The sequence below is a fragment of the Dryobates pubescens genome, chromosome 19, assembly GCF_014839835.1.
Source record: "Dryobates pubescens isolate bDryPub1 chromosome 19, bDryPub1.pri, whole genome shotgun sequence".
Classification (NCBI taxonomy): domain Eukaryota; kingdom Metazoa; phylum Chordata; class Aves; order Piciformes; family Picidae; genus Dryobates; species Dryobates pubescens.
Genome location: NC_071630.1, coordinates 12,809,728 through 12,833,520, shown reverse-complemented (window position 1 = coordinate 12,833,520; position 23,793 = coordinate 12,809,728). Strand labels below are relative to the sequence as shown.

At 43.6% G+C, this 23,793-nt stretch overlaps 1 protein-coding gene across 2 annotated transcripts in view; it reads right to left on the bottom strand.

Moving 5' to 3' along the window:
• The window catches only part of BANP (BTG3 associated nuclear protein), a 164,217-nt gene that overhangs the window by 71,845 nt on the left and 68,579 nt on the right, over positions 1-23,793 (bottom strand). Inside the window, exons 8-11 of one of the 2 annotated variants that reach the window (XM_054170127.1) lie at positions 23,193-23,360; positions 10,779-10,909; positions 5,084-5,155; positions 2,930-2,968 (exon numbers count right to left, since the gene is read on the bottom strand). In XM_054170127.1, the coding sequence (XP_054026102.1) occupies positions 2,930-2,968; positions 5,084-5,155; positions 10,779-10,909; positions 23,193-23,360 (410 nt within the window). The remainder of the gene's footprint in view (positions 1-2,929; positions 2,969-5,083; positions 5,156-10,778; positions 10,910-23,192; positions 23,361-23,793) is intronic. The other variant, XM_054170128.1, reaches the window with a different exon arrangement.

Sequence of the window (23,793 nt, the reverse complement as noted above, 5' to 3'; positions counted from 1 at the left end):
GCCAGAAAAACAAAATCTAAATTCAGTGCAACCACCAGGACAGACAATTCAAGGAGGGGTGGTGGAGCTGAACTCAACAACTGGTAGCACTCTGCAGAGCAGCTTTAAACATATCTATCACCTTGGAAATTTTACTGATAACATTTCACAGTAGATTTAAGCCGTTTCATGCTTTAGCTCATACGAAGCTAACAACTTCATGCTTTGCAGCCCCAGCTTCTTGTAAACCTTTTACTTGTGATTCAGAGTGACAGCCTGCATCAGGCAGCAGCACTAAATCTCACCTGAATAAAGGAGAAAACCAAACATCTGTTAAATGTACAACACCATGTGCAAATCAGCAGCATGAGATGAATTTTCAAAGGGAGTATAGAGTGGCCAAGCTAAGATCTAGCACTGTCAATAAGTATATATTAGCTAAAAACAGTCAAGAACAGAAGTGCCCATTACTCCCTTCCCTTATTATTATCAATATCCTTCAGTGTCCCTTGGCAGCATGCAGTAGAATTCAAAACATGCAAGAAGTAGTTAATCTCTTGACAAGTAATGGACAGGTGGGAAAACAACCAAAGTCCCTGTGATCAGAGGTCATGCACAGATGATCACGAGCTACTGGACTGTTATGACTTGCATTCCCACTGAACTAGATCGTATGACAGAGCTTTGTGCTCTTATCCCTCTACTAGAGCCAAGGAAAATCTATCAGCTTCAACTTCTATTCTGAAACCACAAACACTGCTTGGTTTAACTCATTTTCCTTTGCAATTTTTATGAGCTAATAGCTCAAAAAAAAAAAAGGTCATATAACACAGATCAGCTGATGAGCAGCGCCATGTGAGTGCTACTCATCCACTTCAAAACCAGCCCACATGGCTTAAGCTGCAGAGGAAGGGTTCAGCATCTGCTGCAGAATGGAGATAAAAATCCCCTAAATACTTGCTTGCTACTGTGTTTTTTTGGTTCACTGGAAAAGAGCTGAGTGGCAAATACTTTTGGAAGAGCTTGAGGGTTCCTGTGAGCGTGCAGAGTTGTCAGGTGAAGCGTGACAGCTCTCGCCACTCCAGAGACAGCAGCTATTCCTTTGCATCACAAGGCAGCTGAATGCACCAAGAAAAAACCCCAGCACTTCACAAACTGTTTTCAAGGACAGTTTGAAAGCAGGACCCAGGGCACAGTTAGTTAAAAAAATATCTAAACTGGATGTTAAACTGACTTCCTACACACACAGACAGTCACAACCACATAGGTGGAACCAAAATTATCCCAAATATGATATACTATGTAACAATACAGATGCCTTCATAGAGGTAACAAAAGTGATAAAATCATGCTTTTCTTCCCTATTTTGTGTGTTCTCTCACTAACATAAATCACATAGCCAGGCACAGACAGACAAACAATTACAAGCACTTTCAGAACACCTTTCTTCCAGCACAGTCTTGTTCTGCACATACCAATGCAACTTCTCAGGTGACCAGCAAGACTCCATTTAGGAGAATTTAGTGTTGGGAAGGTTTTTACTAAACAGGAGTCCACAGGTTTGTTCTTTTCCTCCATGTCTATTTCAACATGAGGCATGGCTGAATGCTACTGCTGTATAGAAAGATAGCTACACACACACTGCCTAACAAACAGCTTCAGGGACATTTGGTCATCCCAGCATTTACCTTAAAAGCTTTGATTCACAGCAATGCTTTAAACTGCACACTTTGGTTCTATTTAACAGACATATGCAATTAATGGAGATCTTGTTATGAACAAATATTTCAAGGGCAAAAATAATGGGGCTAGGCTATAATTAAAAGTAACATAATTTACAGGTCACTCCCAGAGAGACATAACACCACTCAGTATTAGCCATCTTAAGATGATGCATTTTGGACAGCAGCATTTCACAAAGGAGGAAAAAAGAAGAGGAAGCAGCAACACAGAGGTTTTGACTTGTCTCCAAGAAATCACCTTTCCCAGTCTCACTACTGCAAAAGTACTTCTGATTAAAGTCTCAGCAAAGAACACCAAGTGAGAGGTTTAGTTCTGTATTTTAAACACAAGTCATACTTTTTTTCCCCACACAAATAACTGCATGTGGTCAAAAGTTCAGTGTACCAGTAGCTTCTCAAGGCCTTTGAGTTCAAGAAGCTTCCTGATGTGAGTCTTTTCAATTCAGGGCAGTACCCAAGTTCTAGCCATATGTTTCACAACTTATTAACATTCAACAGGAACAACAACAACAAAAAAAAAAAGGCAGAGCACATTTATTCAAGCAGCCTGGCTAGAAAGTTTCTCACAGGAGTGGTTTTGTGCTCTGGATATTTAAATACAGCTCAGCATTTAGTAAAGTGTTGCCTGAGACCAAATGCTGACACCTGACAAGGAAATTCTGCTAATTTAATCACTTATTGGCTCATCACTCAAAGTAAAAGCTTCTTTTTTCTTACCTCATGTATGCATAAGCACCTAATAAAGGCATCTTATCAAGAAGAATAAAAGCAGATGTGAAAGATCTGTTTCTCCCAAGACAGCCATATAATGAAAAAATATCTGCTTAAACCTCAGCAATAAATGTTCTTAGGTTTGCATGGAGCACAGTCCACATCTGGCTGTAGCAACAGTTGATAACAGAGAAAAGAACACACTGTACACAATATCATCAATCCAGTTAGCAAATGTAAGAGTGAAGAGGCCAAAGACAAGGTATAAAACACAATGATAAAGTGTCTTGCAGGAGTAATGAAATAAGCTTGCTCAAATGCTTTTGAGTCTACAGACAAAATACTTAGCTTAGGGTTTATCATTATGCAAGCTGTTTATTTAAAACAGAGAGACCAGAACAGGTTTTTCTCTTTAAATAAAGTGAGGTCATCCCAACTGCAACATTCGTTTTAAAGATCTCAGGAAAATGCTGCTTAAAATTCAATGCTGTTCCTACCTGCCCATCCTGACCCACATGATGTATCTGCAGGTTTCCCTGTAAAACAAGAGCATTGATAATAAACATCACTTTGGAACTGGAAATGTTGCTGTGTCCTGAAGAAGGCCTGTTTCTCATCTCCTTATTAAACAACCTCAGGATTAAGGAAATCTATTAATTGAGGAAATTCTGCTGAGGGTTGTTTTGGCAATCCTGCCACAATTCAAGGGTCAGCACTAACCACAGAGGATAAACAGACTTTTTTATAAAGCAAGGAGGGTTCTTCAGCAGCACCATGTTTTGCTTTTTGGGAGTTCCTATAGAAAGAAAGCCCAGTATTTTTATGCACAGATTGGCTGGCTTTTGAGGGAAGATTTTTGGGTTTCCTTATTTATGTAAAGCTGAAATTTTAAGTCATAGTATCGTAGTATCAGTCAGGGTTGGAAGGGACCACAACTCAAACCTTTCCTGAGCTAAAACTTTCACATGTATGGAGTTCTGTTGACTATTTGTTGTTATGAAGTTGTAACTATTGTTAGTTCTTAGAATTTCCATGTAAAAAAATACAATACCAAAGACTAACACAGTTGTACTACAGGAAATACATCTACCACCAAATAACTCACAACAAGGCAAAGGATTTTAAAGGCAGCTGGAGCTGCAAAGCCTAGAAAGGAAAGCAGTATCTCTGCAATGTGAAGTTTTATTCATCTGCTCAGAGATGTCTTTTCAAAAGTACATTTGGATTAAATAACAAAACCCCCAGCTTCCCAAACACAGAGACCTGCAGTGAAACAGCACATTTCTATGAGGAGAAAAAAAAAACCCAGCCCAACTCTTTGATTTGCATTTTCTGCCTTTTCTCTTACTGGCAGCATTTCTTCTCATTTGAAGCTCTGTACATTGTAATAAATTTCAAACCAGATGTTTTTATCTGTCACTTGACAAACACAGTCCTTAAAAGTCTTCCACACAGAAACTTCAGATGAAGCCAAGGGACAAGGGCTGTGCTTGAACCTCAGGATCAATCACAACCAGTATTTGCTGAATCATATTTTTTTTCAGTGGCTCTTTACCCAAAGGCTGCTTCGGTTTTATTGCAGCACACTGTGAGCTCCTTTAGAGCCAGAATGTTTTGATCCTTTCTGATTTCTCTCTAGGTCTGACAAGCCCTTCAAAGGAAACTCTCTCTAACTATAATATTTATATAATATTTGTGGCAATGTTTATTCTAAAATAGCTCCCTGTGTTAGCAGTATTCCTCTGCACCAGAAGCGGTTTTATGAGATGTGATTTAGGGTGCTTTGGAAACGGATTAAACTGACCTACAAGCACAAATCCTTAATGTTGAGTAGGAACAAAAAAAAAAAACAATCAGCAGGGAAATCACACAGATCTAAAGGGTAGTCTGCATTCATGTTTAAGTTTATTTTGCTATTGCTTCTTCGTGTAAACAAAGTTAGTGCACAGGAAACCTAACAGCAGTCTTAGCAGTCTCTATGCACTCTCAAACAACCAACAGTAGGACTCCCAGGTACATTCAGTGTTATGATCTGTTTTGCCTGAGGTGGAGGGGAGAAAGAAGTTGAAATTGCAGTGTTGAGTACTGGATTAACCCATTTCCACTCTACTGTACTGTTTTTAGGGAGAAAAATCACCAAGTGCAAATACTGCAATGCCAGATTCCTTGACCAGTAATGAAAGCAAGTTCATTCACCCTGCTGGTGTCTAAAGCCCTCTCCAATTCCTGTTCAAGCTCCCACAATTAAAGACACTGAGTATTCTGAACACATTTAGTTAATAAACTCAACAAAAATAATTTCGTTTCTTAATGGCAGTGCAAACACCAAAGAGGGTTCCCTCTCTAAGTGCTCATTTACCAATGAAGACCATCAGCCATATACAGTGATCCTGAGTGTAATGCACACAGAGAGCTGTCTCAGCTGGTCAAGGAAGAAAGAAAAAACACCAAACCAAAAAGAAACAAACAAAATGAAACCCCAAGCCCCTCAGAGACAGAAAGAGCATATTGCATTTACTGCCATAAAGCACATTCCATCCCTTGCCAGTCTCTGTAGCTTATTGTAACAGACCTCAGAGTTCTGGTCTTAGAACCAGGGCCCCAAGTTCTGGCCAACATCTGCTCCACAGGCACATAAACATTTGGCTCACCTCGCTGTCCTGCGTGATCTGCACTTGCTCGCCTTGAGGCACCTGGGCTATGTGGAGATGGCCCTGCGGGATCCACAACAAAAGAAAACACCAAGGAGCATCAGAAGAAAATCGTGACTCCAGGAAGAAGCTATTGCCTTGGATTCAAGGCAGTTTAACTTATGGAAGCAAAATGCTTACTCAATGAAAACCATTAAAGATGCACCCATACTTCCCCACCTTTTTATGCAAAGGGTAGGCAGAGTGACTTTGAAGAATGCTTCACTTTCATGTAAGAGGAAAGCAAATGGGCATTCATAAGAGTAAATAACATTTAGCATTACGTTTGTACTCTACAAACAAAGTAGCTGCCTTTTTGACTGACACACAAAGCACGAGACTAGCTTCCTGTGGTAGATCAGCATTGTGCCTAAAAGATTAATGCCATGTAAAGACCTTGAAAACTCAGTTATCAAAGCAGATATGCCAAGACTAAATAGAGTGGAGTTTGAAAAGGTATCTGCAAGTATCCACATATCCCTGTGGAGTCACACAGTTATGGTGAAGTACAGCATCATACACTCATAGAATGGCAGGGGTTGGAAGGGACCTCCGGAGAGCACCTAAGACCAACCCCTCTGCTAAAGCAGGGTCACCCACAGCAGGTTGCCCAGGAACACAATGTCCAGGCAGATTTTAAAAGTCTCCAGAGAAGAGTAGTCCACAATCTCTCTGGGCAGCCTGCTCCAGGGCTCCAGCACCCTCACAGGAAAGAAGTTCCTCCTTAAGTCCAAGTGAAACCTCCTGGCTTCCAGTTTATACCTACTGCCTCCTGCCCTGTCACTAGGTACCACTGAAAAGAGCCCAGCCCCATCCTCATGACCTCAATTCTTAAGCTACTGCTGAGTAGCTGATCCCCTTTCAGGCTACTCTTTTCCAGGCTAAACAGCCCCAGGTCTCTCAGCCTCTCCTCATAAAAGAAACATTCCGGTCTCCTAATCATCCTCATGGCCCTCCACTGTGTTCTTTCCAGTCCTTACCTGTTGCTCTTGAACTGGGGAGCCCAGAACATATCCTGCTAAAGGCTCTCTCTCAAGCTGCTATAAACTGGCATGAAGTCATTAATTTGAATGCAGTTACACTGGGTTTCAGCAGTGGAGAATCTGCCCTAGCAGGTTTAATAACATTAATACTTTGTATTGCTGACCATACCCCCCACCTCAGAATGGTATCAAGCCTACCATCTGATCAAAACAGGGATAAGGGTGGGCAGAATTCCTTGTGCATCCTGACTAGCCCTGCAAGCCTTTGCCACTGTGATTTACCTGAAGGAAGATTGGATTCTAAATAACCTACTTCAGAGTTTATAAGGCTTTGTGTTCATTTTAATATGCCTGCATGAGGCAGAGATTAAAGATAATCATTTGGAATTCTGTCAAAGGCTCTTCTTATTTTATAACACAAGAACAATTGCATGTGATTTTCAAAGAAACACAGATCCCTCTATTTCAAACAGTTTCATTTCCTTTGGAAGGAAACTGTCTATTTATAGGGGAAAAAACATACTGAAAGTATCACTCTGACAATAGGGGCTGTATATAAAATTACAGCACAGCACAGTCCACATCAAGATTAGAATCACTTTCCCTCCTTAACATCCAGCTCTCAGGGCTCCCAGGAAAAAGCACTGAGCATTTAAAAGATCCATTTATAGTGTTTTCAAATAGAAGCAATCCTTTCTGACTGAAGGGGGGGCTTGGGGGGGGGTAGGGGGGTGGAGAGAAGGTGACTTTATTCACCTTTGTATCATGAAGCATTCCAAAAAAAGAACTGCTCACTCATCTTTTGCAGCTAGACAGCTGGCCTTCAGGGACAGCCCTTTCACTTTGCTCACAAATTCAATTCAATACTCATTACTTTCAGACATTGCTAGTGTAAATAATTACTACCTTACTGATGACTCTTAGCCTGACCTACATGTATCACTCCCTAGAACTAAAAAAGCAAAACCATGTTCATCTGCTTCAGCCTAGGACTCCCTCCACATGTTTGACAAATTATGACATTCAGATAGTGGTTGTGAGTCGTCATGGATTGTTTCCAGATTCCACAGTCAGTTTAAAGGGCAGCTGACAGGTCCTGAGCTTTTAATGAGGCAATCTTTCATCACTTCCATCTATAAACATAACCATTTTGCCTATTATATCCAGGTATTGCTTAGAATTTTCCTTTCTATTTGTCTTTCAAGACCTGAAGAGTATTTCTCAGCCACCAACTGAATCTCACCAAAAGGTCCACAAAGCAGTTAAGAAGGTATGCTCTTCAAAATGCATAGAGAACCCAAGAGACAAAGAAATCTACATGGGAATACTGCAAAGTTATAGCAAAAGTCAAGTGAAACTGGAACCCCTGCACCCAGGTCCTGCAGAAAGAGCATTATGTCACTGGGGATGCTCTCAGCTAGAAGGACAGAAATGACTTTGCATGTAGATCTATTGAACTTCTCTTTAGTTCTCTTCCAAGTTTGAGGAAAGCAACTCAGAGCATTTAGCATCTAGTTCCACAGAGCAAGGATTAGCTCCCCAATTTCCACTTAAGTCCCATATGGTATCCAGGTACATAACAAAAAAGAGCAAGGCAACTGGGGAAAATGAATGAGGTGGCCTGGACTTTCCAACCCTAGCTGAATCTCACAGCCAAATGGTTTCTAACATCCCTTCCACCAAGCCCTTTCTTTGCTCTTACTTTGTAACTATCTTTTCACTTTGGAAGAATGTGCTCTCTACTGCAGTTTCCTCTTCATAACTCTTGCTGTTACTGTCTGGAGTTCCTCTCAATCACTTTCATCTCAAACCCCTTCCACTTCCATGCACTCCTTCAAAATTCTCCTGGCTAATGAAGTTTTCCTTTTAAGCAATGCTTAGAGGTCTGTCATCTGTCTTCAACACTGTGCTGGACAACCTGAAATTGATTCCCAATTTCCATCACACTCCTCCAATTCTTCTACTGCTACTCTGGTTCACCCTCAGCCTAGTTTTATATCATTCCTAAAGCCTCTGTCTGCCTGTCCTTCAGACCCCTTTTTTCTTCATTGTATTTCTCAGCAACTTCACCAGGTGGAACAGGCTGCCCAGGGAGGTGGTGGAGTGACCATCCTTGGTGGTGTTCAAAAACCTTGTAGACATGGTGCTGAGGGACATGGTTTAGTGGGCATGGTGCTGTTGGGTTGACAGTTGGACTTGATGATCTTAGAGGCTTTTCCATCCAAAACTATTCTATGATTATTCTGCTTCAGGCTCTTCTCTGTAACAGCATTGAGCAAAACCTTTGCAGCAGCCAGACCCCTGGGTCCTACAGCTTATATTGTTGATTATTACCTCTCAAGAATTCTTCTCTATTTGCCTCTTTCCACCTGCCTGGTGTCTAAGGAAAATGGGGTGATGTGGTCAGCATGCAGAACAAGTACATCTGTGTCCATGCACATGTCTTTCTGCTCTGTGCTGTCTGGGACACTGCCTGGCACAGCTGAGTGCTGGCCCATGCTCAGACTTGTGGGGTCCTTCAAAACACTAATACCAGCAGCAGGAAAGTCTTAATGTTACATGACTGTGTATAAATGCTGCAAACTGCAAAGCCTGGAGCTTTTGAAAACTAATACCAGGCAGATTTTATTCATTAAATTCTCCAGTTTCTACCACAAAAGAATGAGTGTGCAGATAAAATTCACTAGTTCTGAATAGAGGACATCAGGAATGCCACACAATCCATTATTTCATTATTTTCTTCTGCTTTTTAGTAAAGTTGGGTTTTAGAAGCATCCTTGCAGTCAAACTGTGGCACAGAAGAATGAAAGCTAAGGTGAGGTTTTTTAGAGTACACTAAAACCATACTGGCTGGACAGATGGGCAGAATCCAATGGCATGAGATTTAATACATCCAAGTGCCGGGTTCTGCACATTGGCCACAACAACCCCATGCAGTGCTACAGGCTGGGGTCAGAGTGGCTGGAGGGCGGCCAAGCAGAGAGGGCCCTGGGGGTGCTGGTTGATGGCAGGCTGAACATGAGCCTGCAGTGTGCCCAGGCAGCCAAGAGGGCCAATGGCATCCTGGCCTGCATCAGGAACAGTGTGGCCAGCAGGAGCAGGGAGGTCATTCTCCCCCTGTACACTGCACTGGTTAGGCCACACCTTGAGTCCTGTGTCCAGTTCTGGGCCCCTCAGTTTAGGAAAGATGTTGAGTTGCTGGAAGGTGTCCAGAGAAGGGCAACAAAGTTGGTGAGGGGTTTGGAACACAAGCCCTGTGAGGAGAGGCTGAGGGAGCTGGGGTTGCTTAGCCTAGAGAAGAGGAGACTCAGGGGAGACCTTGTTGCTCTCTACAACTACCTGAAGGGAGGCTGTAGACAGGCAGAGGTTGGTCTCTTCTCCCAGGCAGTCAGCACCAGAACAAGAAGACACAGTCTCAGGCTGTGCCAGGGGAGGTTTAGGCTGGATGTTAGGAAGAAGTTCTATACAGAGAGAGTGATTGCCCATTGGAATGTCTGCCCGGGGAGGTGGGAGGTTGGGCACGATGATCTTGAAGGTCTCTTCCAACCTGGTCTATTCTATTCTATTCTACATGAAAATAATTGTGGCCTGAGTCTCAGGCTTTAAAAACTTCACTATTTGTAGCTTTCACACACATACATGTACCTAAATGAACACACATGTCAAGCACTCAGCTAACACGTGTTCAAAAATAACTGGGAATGCAGAGGGTTGGGTTTTTTAAATGAAAACGAATAAATAAATGCATTCTTGTCTTGAAAGTCACCGCTGGAACTCCCTCTGAAGTGTAAATCACAGAATTATAGGAGTTGGAAGGGATCTCCAGACATCAGTGAGTCCAAGCCCCCTGCCAAAGCAGGATCACCTAGGGCAGGCTGCACAGGAACACATCCAAGAGGGTTTTGAAAGTCTCCGGAGAAAGAGACTCCACAACCTCTCTGGGCAGCCTGTTCCCATGCTCTGTCACCCTCACTGTAAAGAAGTGTCTCCTTGGATTGAGGTAGAACCTCGTGTTCCTGCTTGTTCTCCTTGTTCCTTGTCCTATCACTAGGCACCACTAAAAAGAGAATGGCACCTTCATCTTGACACCCACCCCTCAGGTGTTTATTATAGATGCTGATCAAGGTCTCCTCTCAGCCTTCTCCTCTCAAGACTAAATAGCCCCAGCTCTCTCAAGTCTTTCTTCATAGCAACCATCCTCATCACACTCTGTTGGACTCTCTCCAGTTGGTCCCTGTGTCTCTTGAATTGGGGAGCCCAAAACTGGACACAGTATTCCAGGTGTGGTCTCACTAGAAGAGAGAGGAGAACCTCTCTAGACCTGCTGGATACACTTTTCTTAAGGCACCCCGGGATGCCATGGGCCCACTTGGCCACAGGGGCACAATGCTGTCCCTGTCATATGTACCCTTATATTACTATCCTGGAATGTGCAAGCAAACAGTCAGGTAGAGGCTCATTAATCCTACACACAGTAATGAATGTGCATTTATTATTCCAAATACCTCTGAACATCTTTCCATAAGCCTCCAATGTTTATGTTCTGAAAGTCAGCCCTAAGCAGTGATGACAGGTCACTTCTTGAAAATCAAAACCTCCTTTTCAACCCAAGCAAAGTCTGCAATAATCTAGATTGCTTAAATGGAATGATTTAGAAAAAGCTGAGTACATACTACTTGGACTTGTCCATCTTCTCCTATTTGGTGGATCTGAACTTGCTGAGCATTGGCTAGTGCATAGTGAAGTGCCTGCGGCTGGTTCTGCTGGAGCTCATTAGAAGCTGACACCGAACTCTGTGAGCCCTCTGCAAAAGAGAGAAAAATCCAGCTTCATTACGGGAGTAAATCTCATGCCAGTGGCCATGCAACAAGCTGTACTTAAACACCCTGGAAAACAATGCAGTCGGTAAACACATACAGATCATTTACATATTAACATCCTTACGCTACGCATTGCTCACCTCTGGATTAATTCCCAACTCCAAAGCAGTTCCAGAGTCTATTTTTGTCTCTGAGAAAGCATACACTTGAATTTTTTTAATCTAGATTAGAGACACTGCAGCTGTAAAAGTCACATCACAGCAAAACCACATCCATTTCCTAAGAGCTTCAACACTTTCTTTATGCACCTGCGTACCTGAGAAGTGCCACCATCACCACCACAAGGATGGATTTGAAACCCCACCCTGGAAACTGAAGCTCTCACATAAATAAAGAACTCTCCATTGTTTTTCAAGGTCCAGCATCTCTAATTCAGGCTGACACAAGAGCCTGGAATTACCCATTTCTTTTTTTAACCTCAAAACAATGAGCAGACTGCTTGATTTAGATGAGTTTAAACAGCACCTCGCACTGCGAAGTCAGGCTTCCTGAACAGGCCCCTACAGAAAGGAAAGCACTTGGGGGTTATCTTCAGAGTACAGTGACAGTCACCAGGTAAACCACTGGATGATCTCAAGAGGACAATTTGCATTAGGAGGCATGGCATAAATTCATTTCTAGGTTTCATAGCTGCAAGGAAAGGATTCTTGCAAACTTAAAAGGCAAAAGACGAGCAAAAATAGCTATTTTTTTAGTATAAGTATATTCTGGAGTTTGTTGTGAAACATGACATTTTTGAGCATTTCAGGTCAGAGACTAATCATAGGTGGGAAAAGACCTCTAAGATAATGAAGTCCAACTATCAGCCCAACACTACCATGCTCACTAAATCATGTCTAAAACCACGACTAAACTAAGTCTCTACTGAAATTGATGCCACATATCAGAGCCCTGGAGCAGGTGGGTCAGAGAGGTTGTGGAATCTCCTGAGGACACTTCCAAAACCCACCTGGGTGTGCTCCTGTGCAGCATGCCCTAGGTGATCCTGTTTTGTCAGGGAGATTGGACTGAGAGGTCTCTAGAGATCAGGCTCAACAAGGCTGTGAGTAACCGGATCTAGTGGAGGATGTCCCTGCTTAGTGCAGGGACAGTTGGACTAGATGAGCTTTGCAGGTCCCTACCAACCCACCCAACCCATTCTATGATTCTATGAAACTACAATGAAAATATTTAAGAGTGTCTATTGTAGATATTTTATAGGAAATTATCTCATTCCCTCAAAAGATTTTTTTTGTATTGCTTGAAGAACAGAATAAAATAGAATTTAGAATAGAATTAACCAGGTTGGAAAAGACCTTCGAGATCAAGTCCAACCTATCACCCAACACCATCTAATCAACTAAACCATGGCATCAAGTGCCCCATCCAGTCTCTTCTTAAACACCTCTAGTGATGGTGACTCCACCACCTCCCTGGGCAGCACATTTCAATGGGCAATCTCTTTTTCTGTGAAGAACTTCTTCCTAACATCCAGCCTAAATCTTCCCTGGCACAGCTTGAGACTGTGTCCTCTTGTTCTGGTGCTGGCTGCCTGGGAGAAGAGACCAATCCCCACCTGGCTACAACCTCCCTTCAGCAATAAGGTCTCCCCTGAGCCTCCTCTTCTCTAGGCTAAGCAACCCCAGCTCCCTCAGCCTCTCCTCACAGGGCTGTGCTCCAAACCCCTCCCCAGCTTTTCTGCCCTTCTCTGGACACCTTCCAGCAAGTAAACATCTTTCCTAAACTGAGGAGCCCAGAACTGGACACAGGACTCAAGGTGTGGCCTAACCAGTGCAGTGTACAGGGGCAGAATGACCTCCCTGCTCCTGCTGGCCACACTACTCCTGATACAGGCCAGGAAGCACTTGATAAGCTTCATCTTGCTCAGCGATGACTGAGGGCTGATACATTTTGGGGCTTAAAATGATGGTTGAGGGGTTTTTTTTGAACCAGCACAGCAGGAAGTCATGTTTCATACAAGCTAAATACCTCTAGTTAATACTCTTCAGATTTATACTGAAAAGAGAATGTTAGTTTTGCAAGAATTAACTTGATCCACTCATACAAATATTTTAATGGAAATAGTCTTCAATAAAATGAGCCATGTGGGGTTTTTTTTCATCCTGTCTGCAAATGTTTGTGTAAGAAGATAATTTTGAGGTTTACATCTAAACATGGGAACTGGAAACTGACTCAAAACCACCAAGCCAGTATTTACTTATTTGCTGAAACGTTTAGTTGCCTAACATCCAACTAGGCAGCTCTAATGATGCTAACAATCTGCAAATACAGAGCTACAAGCAGCACATCTGTGTGGTCACTGAGCAAAGCAGAAGGCTGTGCTCTGGAACTGTAGTGTCACAGCACACACTGGGTTGAAGGGACCTCCAGTCCGGCCCCCTTCAGTAAGGAGGGGCATCCCCCCACTACAGATTCCTTTTCAACCTAAATTATTCCGTGATTCAGATGTGTGTGTGTACACTCACAGTGCACAACACAGATAATTTTATAGGCTCAAGCATGTGTAGAGTGGATGTAAACACCAAACAGTAGAACAGGAGTTGGGATACCAACAGGCTAAGATGTGTTTTTCACTTACAGATCTAACAACCTTCTAGCAGGACTTTTCCTGCTAAAATTTCCCATTACACAAACTACAGTGCCTGGCTCTTCTCAGAGATGCCCAGTGACATGACAAGGGGCAATGGGTGCAAGCTGGAGGATGGAAGGTTCCATATGAACATAAGGTAAAACTTTTTAATTGTGAGGGTGACAAAACACAGGAATGAGCTGTCCAGAGAGGTTGTGGAGTATCCCTTCTCTGAAGACATTCAAAACCCACCTGGACAAGTTCTTATGTGACCTACTCTAGGTGATCCTGCTCTGCTGGGTGGGGTAGGTGGAATGGGACTCAATGAGCTTTTGAGGTCTCCAACATCTAATGTTCTGTGCTGTTCTGTGATTCTGTGTAAAACACAATTGGCTTTTATAGTAAGTATTCATTTCCCAAGTTATGCAATAAAAAAGTCTCTCATATATATATATATATATCTATCTCTAATATGCACAGAGTGAAATAAGTTTCTAACTGTGGAGCCCCAAAGCCTTTATTTGTAAAGCATCTTTTGCTTCACAGATCATTCAACAGAATTCATAATTTCAGCAGGATTTAGGACGCTTCTCAGATGTGAGAACAGGACTCACAGACTGAATACAATCATACTGTACATCTCACATGCTCTCTTATAAATAGATCTCAGTTTGGCTGCACTGCAACAACCACAGTTGGGGTTTGGGGTTTTTTTTATGGTGGGATTTTAGTGCCTCTGGGTTTGGTTTTTTCCTTATGAAGAGAGAAGATTCAACAGTGTCTAAAAACAAAACATCCTTTTGTAAGTATTGTGTGCTCCCCCCCCCCAAATCTCTGACCAGACAAAAGTAATATTTATCCATTTTTAAACATGCCCCATTAAAAACAAACACAAACATGAATAGCACACAGCTTGACTAGAGGATATGTCAGCAGTTATAAATCACTATCATGTAAACTATCGAGCCTCACATTTACTACTTTGATATATTAGAGAATCCCTGGCAGCTGAGCTCTGCTTTGAAATTTTCCACTGCACTGGTTACAAAAGGGTACTTTGACAGGCACTGAGCAGCTCATGCAGTGATATTACAGAGCACCTTATCCATGGTGTTCCCAAAGCACCCTCTACTCGATGGAATACCTTTGGAGTCACCCACAGAATAGAACAGGCCAGGTTGGAAAAGACCTTTGAGATCAAGTCCAACCCGTCATCCAACACCATCTAATCAACTAAACCATGGCACCAAGCACCCCATCCAGTCTCTTCCTAGACACCTCCAGTGATGGTGACTCCATCAGCTCCCTGGGCAGCACATTGCAATGGACAATCACTCTCTCTGTATAGAACTTCTTCCTAACATCCAGCCTAAACCTCCCCTGGCACAGCTTGAGACTGTGTCCTCCAGTTGTGATACAGTGGGGGAGAAAAACCCTGACTGCTGAAAAATCCTTTCCTCCCACATTGAGGCTGGATCTCTTAGATTTTGTTTACTGCAAGAGTCAAAGAAAATTCAGCTTATGTGAGTTTGTCTTCTCAGATGAACGTTCACGAGTTGACAGAATCATCCCTACTGAAGCAGTTCTGTCACACTTCTGAGAGCTAATCTTCCTCAGATATTGCCGAGCAAGATTAGATTTGTCAGACAAATGCAATTTGTGACTGTTTCAAGAATGTGTGTCATTAATTCTCAGCCGAGATCAGTTTTTAAACTCCTCACTTCAAAGGCAAAACCTTTGGCATTTTCTAATTCTTTTGTATTCCACTTTAGATTTATCAGTCAAGCATCTGGCTTCTCATTTTGGAAGGAAATGTAGAGGGTGCAGATTCTGTAGCAGAGGGGATTCATGTTTACTCTCTTTCTGTGGTGTGATTGTTTTCTTAGTCTATGGCTCTGTCTATGGCTCTCCCAGCTCACACCTCTGCTTACAAACCAGCACGCATTTTCATGCTTCCTCCATGTGTAGTCCTAGCAAGGAGAGGTTAATGGGCAGATGGAGCAAAGCAGTTCTCAAAAAACCCCCAAAAAAGCAGGAAAAACAGCATGACAGAACAACTACTAGAAGTGAAACTGTAAACCATTATCTCGACCTGACTCATCCACTGCTCACTGCCTCCCATTTTGCAGAGCAGCTTTGAAGATTTGGCTGCATGACCATTTCTGTGTGTGACATCTCGGCAGAGGCTGAGCACTTCGGCCTAAATCTACATAGAAATCCCAGAGTCATAGAACTAATTAAAAATTCCAACATGGAAAAATGTGATAACAGCTTTAACAATCTTAAGAGAAATTAAAAGAAAGGGAGATGGCACTCTTCAATTAATCCTCCTCCCCAAAACCTCATTTCCTCCCGCCTGCCCTCCCCAGACTGCTAACGTCTTTAAAAAGAATCTCTAGCAGAATTATCATGGCAGCCATGTGTGCAACCCTTGTCAGAAAAAGAGACAAACACACACCCAGGACCAAGCTCTTGGCTCTGAGAAGAGCAGAGCAAACCACTGCAATTAATATCTCACTTCCAACAAAAGCCAAACAGGAGAGAGTAAACCATAGGATGACGGAAGCACCTTAGTTAGAAAAAACCTTTCAGATCATCATGGGCAACAATTACCTAACTCTACCAGCTCTGGTGTTAAACCATGACCCTCAGAACCACATCTCTGTGTCTTTTAAACACCTCCAGGGATGGGGATTCAACCACCTCCCTGGGCAGGCTGTTCCAGCATTTAAGAACCCTTTCAGTGAAGAAGTTTCTTCTAATGGCCAGCCTAAACTTCCCCTGGTGCAACTTGAGGCCTGTCCTGTCTTGTCACTTGTTCCTTAGGAACACTTGTTCCCCACCCAGCTCCAACCTCCTTTCTGGGAGTTGTAGGGAGCCAGAAGGTCTCCCCTCAGCCTCCTTTTCTCCAGGTGGAACAAACCCAGATCCCTCAGCTGTTCCTCATGACACTTGTGGTCCAGACTTTGTTGCCCTTCTCTGGACCTGCTCCAGCACTCCTATGTCCTTCTTGGAGTGAGAGGCCTGAAACCAAAAGCAGTATCTGAGGTGTGTCCTCACCAGTGCCAAGCAGAGGCGGACAATCACTGCCCTAGTCCTGCTGGTCATGCTATTCCTGATCCAAGTCAGGATGCCTTTGGTCTTCTTGGCCACCTGGGCACACACTGACTCATATTCAGCCACTGTCACTCAGCACCTCCAGGCCTTTCTCCGCTGGGGAGCCATATGGAAATACAGGAAATAAGGAACACCACCTTCTGCCTCTCAATACAGCAGCCTGACACAACAACTTTGTGCAGCCCATAAATCTTATGGCTATTGTAAAGCCAATTAAATTAGAACAATCTCAATTAATATCTTTGGGAGTGAAGGGCAGAGAAGAGAGATTCTTTCATCTTCTCCTACCACCTTCCTTAGACATGTTTTTGTCTGCACATTAGTTCCTCTCGAGCTCTTACCACTTGAACACTATCACAGAATTTCAATGCCAAACCCTTGTAAGGCTATGTAAGGACAATGGGCTCAGCCTCCTGCTTTTCTGCATCTTTGCATTGCTAATTTTTCCATATGATAAACACAGCAGAGAGGAAATCTGTTATCTGTTTATGCTACACAAACTTGTAGGCACAACAAGCAGAAAAAAAACTTCAAAGTTTTGACATGTCCAACAAGTACAAAAGAATGAGGCTCAAGAACAGCAATCTGCTGGAGATGTAAGTAATTCAGAACTGTGTGTGCAGTAACCCATTAAAAAAACATAAAACCCACAGAATGTGTGAGGTTGGAAGTGACCTCTGGAGGTTATCTTGTTAAGCGTCCTTCGTCAAAGCATGGGGAAACACAACTAGGTGCTTCAGACTGGTGTCCACATGGATTTTGACTGCCTCCAAGGATGGAGACATGGCACTTTGAGACATGGTTTCGAGGCCATGGTGTTGTTGGGTTGGTGGTTGGACTCAACGATCTTAGAGGCCTTTTCCAACCAAAACGATTCTATGATTGTGTCTCCACAGCTTCTCCAGGCAACCTATTACTGTGTGCAACCACCCTCAAGATTCCTCAGAGCCAGAGAAACCAGTCAGGTCACAGACACACGAGTTCCAGTCTATTTATTTCTTTTTAAATGAAGAAAATTAATTGCTCCTAAAAAGCAGCTCTGGAAAAGTAAGTCCCCTAATGCAGAGGGGAGGATGGCCAGCAGGGCAGTCACCATGCTGATTTGAGATTATTTCAGCACTAACAAAAGTATTATTTTTAATGAACATAGAATCACAGAATGGCTTAGGTTGGAAGTGGCCTCAGAAATCATCTACTCCAACCTCCCCACCATGGGCAGGGACACTTCTCAACTAGACTCATCTCTCAAGGCCTCATCCAACCTGGTCTTGAACACTCCCCAGGGAGGAGGCTTCCACAACCTCCATGAGCAGTCCATTCCAGAGTCTCACCACCCCTGTACTGAAGAACCTACCCTCCCTCAGCTTAAAACCATTCCCTCTTGTCCTACAGCTACACACCTTTACAAAAAGTCCCTCCCCAGCCTTCCTGTAGAATCCCTTCATGTATTGGAAGGCAGCTGTAAGGTCCCTCCCAGACGTCTTCTCCTCTCCAGGCTGAACAACCTCAGCTCCCTCAGCCTGTCCTCATAGCAAAGGTGTTCCAGCCCTTGGATCATCTTTGTGGCCCTCCTCTGGACCTCCTCTAACAGCTCTGTGTCCACAGGAATACTTTTAACATCCAAGAATGGTGCTCCTGTGCAACACTTCCAGAAAGTGCCAATACATTTGTGCTAATTATTATACTACACCATACCAAAGCTATCTTGCTGGTATCAGCACCTAGCTGAAGAACAGTATTACTTCAAGCCAATCAAACACAGTACTTGGAGATCTGTTGTTGTTAACACACCTCTTGGTCACAGTCTTCCTATGAAATACTTCCAATCACAAGCTCAGAAGTGGAAAAAACCTTACCAGACTCTGGAAAAAGTTGCTACAGGGAACGTGGTGTTCGTTCACTCACGTTCAGGACATTGCAATCATATTTAAACCTCTTAATGATGTTTTCAGAGCAGCTCAGCTGCACAGCAGACGCTGGGACACTATGTGTTTAAGCGAGGCATCTGATGATGGCAACATGGACCTTAAAAGAGGAGAGCTTCCTGAAAGCTACAGGAATACATAGAATTGTATTGGTTGGAAAAGACCTCTGAAATCACCAAGTCCAACCATCAACCCAACACCACCATGACCCCAAGTGCCATGTCTACATGGTTCCTGAACACCTCCACAGATGGCAACTCCACTACTTCCCTGGGCAGCCTGTTCCAATGCCTGACCACTCTTTCAGTAGAGAAATTGTTCCTCATATCCAATCCAAACCTCTCCTGGTACAACCTGAGGCCATTTCTTCTCATCTTATCACTAGTTACTTGGGATAAGAGACCAACACATACCTAGAACATCTTCTTGGGCGAGCCCTGCAACATCCTTGGCAAATTATCATCATTTAGGTCAGAGTCAGTGGGTTTAGGCACTTCTGCAAACTGCTTAGGATTCTAATATTTAAGCTGCTTCTAGTGTGTGTATAAAATTTTTTCCCCTCACACAAAATCTCCCCTTGTGCTGGTTTAGAAGAGGTGAAATGAAATGTGTGACTCCCATGTTTTAACTAAACCTTCACTTCCCTTCAGGTGTTCAGCTACCTCCCTACTCTCACAACCATGCTCTACTGAATTCCCTAATCAAATGGAATAATTACAGATTCTTGGAACACAACTCTCACAGCCTCATGCTGAGTGAGTGGTGCCAAAGCCAGAGCCCAGAACAGTCCAGAGGACCCTATACAAGGAACTGATCTGCTTCTCCTCACAGCTTTCACAGCACAGACATGCCACAGTAGCCATTCACAACCTTCTCGGGGGCTTTTCTTTCTGTCTTTTGTAAGCAGCAGCTATTCCTCCCAACAGTTAAACAACCTGTTGTATGGGAACTGACACAGAACAACACCTGACAGCAAGCCCAGGTATCCTCCTGAAAAGAGCTGGGTGGAAGGCTGCCAGAATGCACCCAGAAGCTGACCTTACCAGCTAAAACTAACAATAGAGGAAAAGACAGTTCTTCAGGTAGCCGAATTTCAGCCCATTCAGGGCTCACCTTAAATTGCCCCCCTGCAACAAATGCTACCATAAAAACAGTCTGGGTTCATATGTAACACTTCACAGAGCCATATTTGACAGCTCTGTTGTCATAACTGTGAAATACAGACCTCCTTTACTTCAGAGCTGTGAAATATTACTTCTCTTTCCTGCTAGCTGGCAGCAGGGCTCCTGCTACATCCACTATACAGTGTGTATAATAAGGAACAGATGCCTGTGAATTATGATGCTGTAATTCCACTGAGGGCTTCCAGAGATGTCAAACCACAAAGGCAAAGTCTGAGCACTTCATGAAGTTACCTGAAGAGTGCTGTGGAATTGCAGCCCTGCCATGCAAAAGTTACCTTTTTAAACATGTCTGCATCTAGCTTTTTATTCCTCGCATCCTTTCTTCTCTTTCTTTTCCCTGTATGGTCCATCAGCCTTTCAACCCACTCTCATGTTTTGCCTTGTACTTCCTCTTCTCTCTCTAGGTAAAATATCACTCCCACCTGAATTTGGGATGGAAATTAGTTTTTCAAAGGACCACCTGATTCAGAGAAGTGGTCTGGTTCCCTAGGAGCTTTTTCACAGCGGGTGTGAACGTAGCAGTGAATTCATCTGACATCTTTACAGCCTCCCAGAAAAGGATGCCAACGGCATCCTGAGCAAAAGCAGTATTTTGGAGAAAATTAACAAAAGGCTCTGAATCCATGGGAACATTTTCATGTACTGTTACCAAAAGCAGCTGTCAATGTTACTGCTGGTTCTCTATGCTTTTGGCTGCACAGTCTATGCAGCCCTGCCAACGACATGCCAAGATGCCTCAGCTGACCTTCACTGTCTTCAGGACCAAAGAAAACTTTACAAAGGACACAGGGCCACCTCTGCTGCCTAGAGGACATGGGAGATGAGATGCTGTGTACAGCAGGAGACCCAGGTGGAATAAAAACTCCTGAGATTTGGATGCTGATTTGGATGCCAGCTCAGCTAACTGTGCTACCCTGGGTGCACGACCCAAACCACCGAGGTGGATCTTGCAGAAGCAGCTGGAGTGTATGCACCGCGCTACTCCCACCTGCTCAGCCAGCACATTGCTGAAACCCCAGGAGTAAAACCAGGGGGGTTTGTACCCATGGAACAATTTACTCACAAATCAGGTTAGTGGGGGAGAGGGAAGGGAAATAATTGAGTTTTCAGCTTAAGCACAACAAAAAAAAAACCACTAAACCTTGTCATCTTCTGGCCTTCTGAAGTGAAGAATTCATTGGCCTCCTCAAATCCCCAAACCGGGAGATTAAAAATTAATATTTTAAAACAATAACTCTCAACAACAGTCAAGGAGCATGGTCTAATGAGCACAGGCCCATAATATCCACTTACTCTTGCCTCTTTATTCTAAAATACTGATTGCTAAGAGACTGAAAATAAAAATGCCATCAACATCTACGGCTTATGGTTATCATTACATTGATTAGTTGTTTTAATTTGAGAATTTTGGATAGGATTCCCAGTTCCAGCACATAAAATTTTCCATTGAAAGCAGGTTTTGGCCTTCATTGCATGAGATACAGTGGTTAGTATTAACATGCAACCAAAAATTTTATGCAGGCAAATAAACTCACTTCCTTTTCTTTGGGCTGGCTTCCAAAGCCCTGGTTTTAATATATGGTGTACAAATGTCCCATAACACTGCTCTATACTAAAAACCTGAGCCAGAAATGTCCTTGGAGAACACTTCTTAGGTCAGTATTTTTCATTTGTTATTATTATTCACGCCTACATACCTATGTGGAAACACAGAATCACCTACAACTATTTCATTTCTTCAGAGGAAAATACTTCAGGACCAAAATTTAGCACATCCTGCTAAATGGTGTGAACACACTGAGAAAGATTTATCGACTTCACTCCCCTTACCAACATTGGTTTCAGAAACATTGCGACCTTCTACTCAAAAAGTGGAACAGGGTAAATAAAACCATATGACAGCACAAGGTTGCACGTGTTGAATTTCTTCAGCTAGCACATGGGGATGGACATTCTTGAGCATCCCAGTGAAGTCAGATAACGTTCAACAAAGCCAGTCTCTCTCACAATGGAATTTTCTACACATTGGCCACAACGACCCCATGCAGTGCTACAGGCTGGGGTCAGAGTGGCTGGCAGAGAGGGACCTGGGGGTGCTGGTCGATAGTAGGCTGAACATGAGCCAGCAGTGTGCCCAGGTGGTCAAGAAGGCCAATGGCATCCTGGCCTGTATCAGGAACAGTGTGGCCAGCAGGAGCAGGGAAGTCATTCTGCCCCTGTACTCAGCACTGGTTAGGCCACACCTTGAGTCCTGTGTCCAGTTCTGGGGTCCTCAGTTTAGGAAAGATGCAGACTTGCTGGAAGGTGTCCAGAGAAGGGCAACAAAGCTGGGGAGGGGTTTGGAGCACAAGCCCTAGGAGAAGAGGCTGAGGGAGCTGGGGTTGCTTAGCCTGGAGAGGAGGAGGCTCAAAGGAGACCTTCTTGCTGTCTACAACTACCTGAAGGGAGGTTGCAGCCAGGTGGGGGTTGGCCTCTTCTTCCAGGCAACCAGCACCAGAACAAGAGGACACAGTCTCAAGCTGTGCTAGGGGAGGTTTAGGCTGGATGTTAGGAAGAAGTTCTTCACAGAAAGAGAGACTGATCATTGGAATGGGCTGCCTGGGGAGGTGGTGGAGTCACCATAACTGGAGGTTTTGAAGAAGAGACTGGATGGGGCACTTGGTGCCATGGTTTAGTTGATTAGATGGTGTTGGGTGATAGGTTGGACTTGATGATCTTGAAGGTCTTTTCCAACCTGGTTACTTCTATTCTATTCTATTCTACACTTTCATTTTTGGAGAATCTGGATTTTACTACTGGTTTAGAGATGCATTCCCTTTTCCCTCTTCAGTCTGTGAGCAAATGCACATATCACACCTTACTGGAGTATTGCTCATGCACTGCAACCAGCAATGTGACTGCAGTTTGTAGATGAAACAGGATTAGAAGCTCATCCCACCTGGGATCTACTTTGGTACAAGCCCCATGGGGCTGTGAAGGACTCTGAATGTACTAGGAGGTGGGGCTGGCTTGCACTAACCTGGTTGATTCTGTGATGGCCTACGATGGTTTAACTACAAACAGTTGGTTTCACTTACGACAGGCATACACAGCCTGAGGAGCACTGCAGACATACATGCACTGTAACAGAGGGGCCTCTTTGCCAAGGGACAAGTGCAACTTCAGAAAAAATACACAGGAACAATATAAAACCCACTCCAAAAATTCACTTGTGAAAGATGTGGGTTTCTCTGTTTACCTTTGTTACATAAAAATACTCACACCGGTGGTTACTACATGCACCTGTTGTAAATATAACTGAAGATCCAAATGATTTACAAGTATACCAAAACAGAAATGACATTATTACTGTCAGTTTCCATTCCTCTTGGGGTTGGTTTTTTTGGGTCTGGGGGGATTGTTTTTTTTTTACCTGAACCACTGTAAGAGGATGAGGAAGGTGTTCGCCGTGAGAAGCTTTTCACGGCAAGACTCTGCCCTCGCTGTTTCCGCCTCCAGGCTGTCCTGCATTTGGAGTCTATGCTCTGCTTGATGCGGTACCAGTCGGACTCTGTGATTCCAAATTTGTAAAACAGGTGACCTGTAATCAGAAACACAAAGGGGTGGTGAAAAAAAATCAGCATGACTCCATATTTTCAGGAAAATGCTGCCTTGACACATGCTGCCACACACCCAGGGAGAACAGAGCAGCTCTAAAACGTTGTGGAAATGCCCAGAGAGGCTGTGGCGTTTCCTTCTCTGGAGTCACTCCAAACCTGCCTGGACATCGCAATCCTGGGCAACCTGCTGTGGGTGACCCTGCTTTAGGCAGGTGGTTGGCCTAGATAATGTCCAGAGGTCCTTTCTAACCCCACCAGGGTGGGATTCTGTGAAGCTACATAATGCAGCCTATCAAAAATAAAAACCAATAAAAAACCCCAAACCAAACCACGCCACAACACCAAACCACCACCAACTCTTTGTGAAATCTCAGCTCAAAATTTATCAGAACCCAGTAAAAAAGCAACACAGAG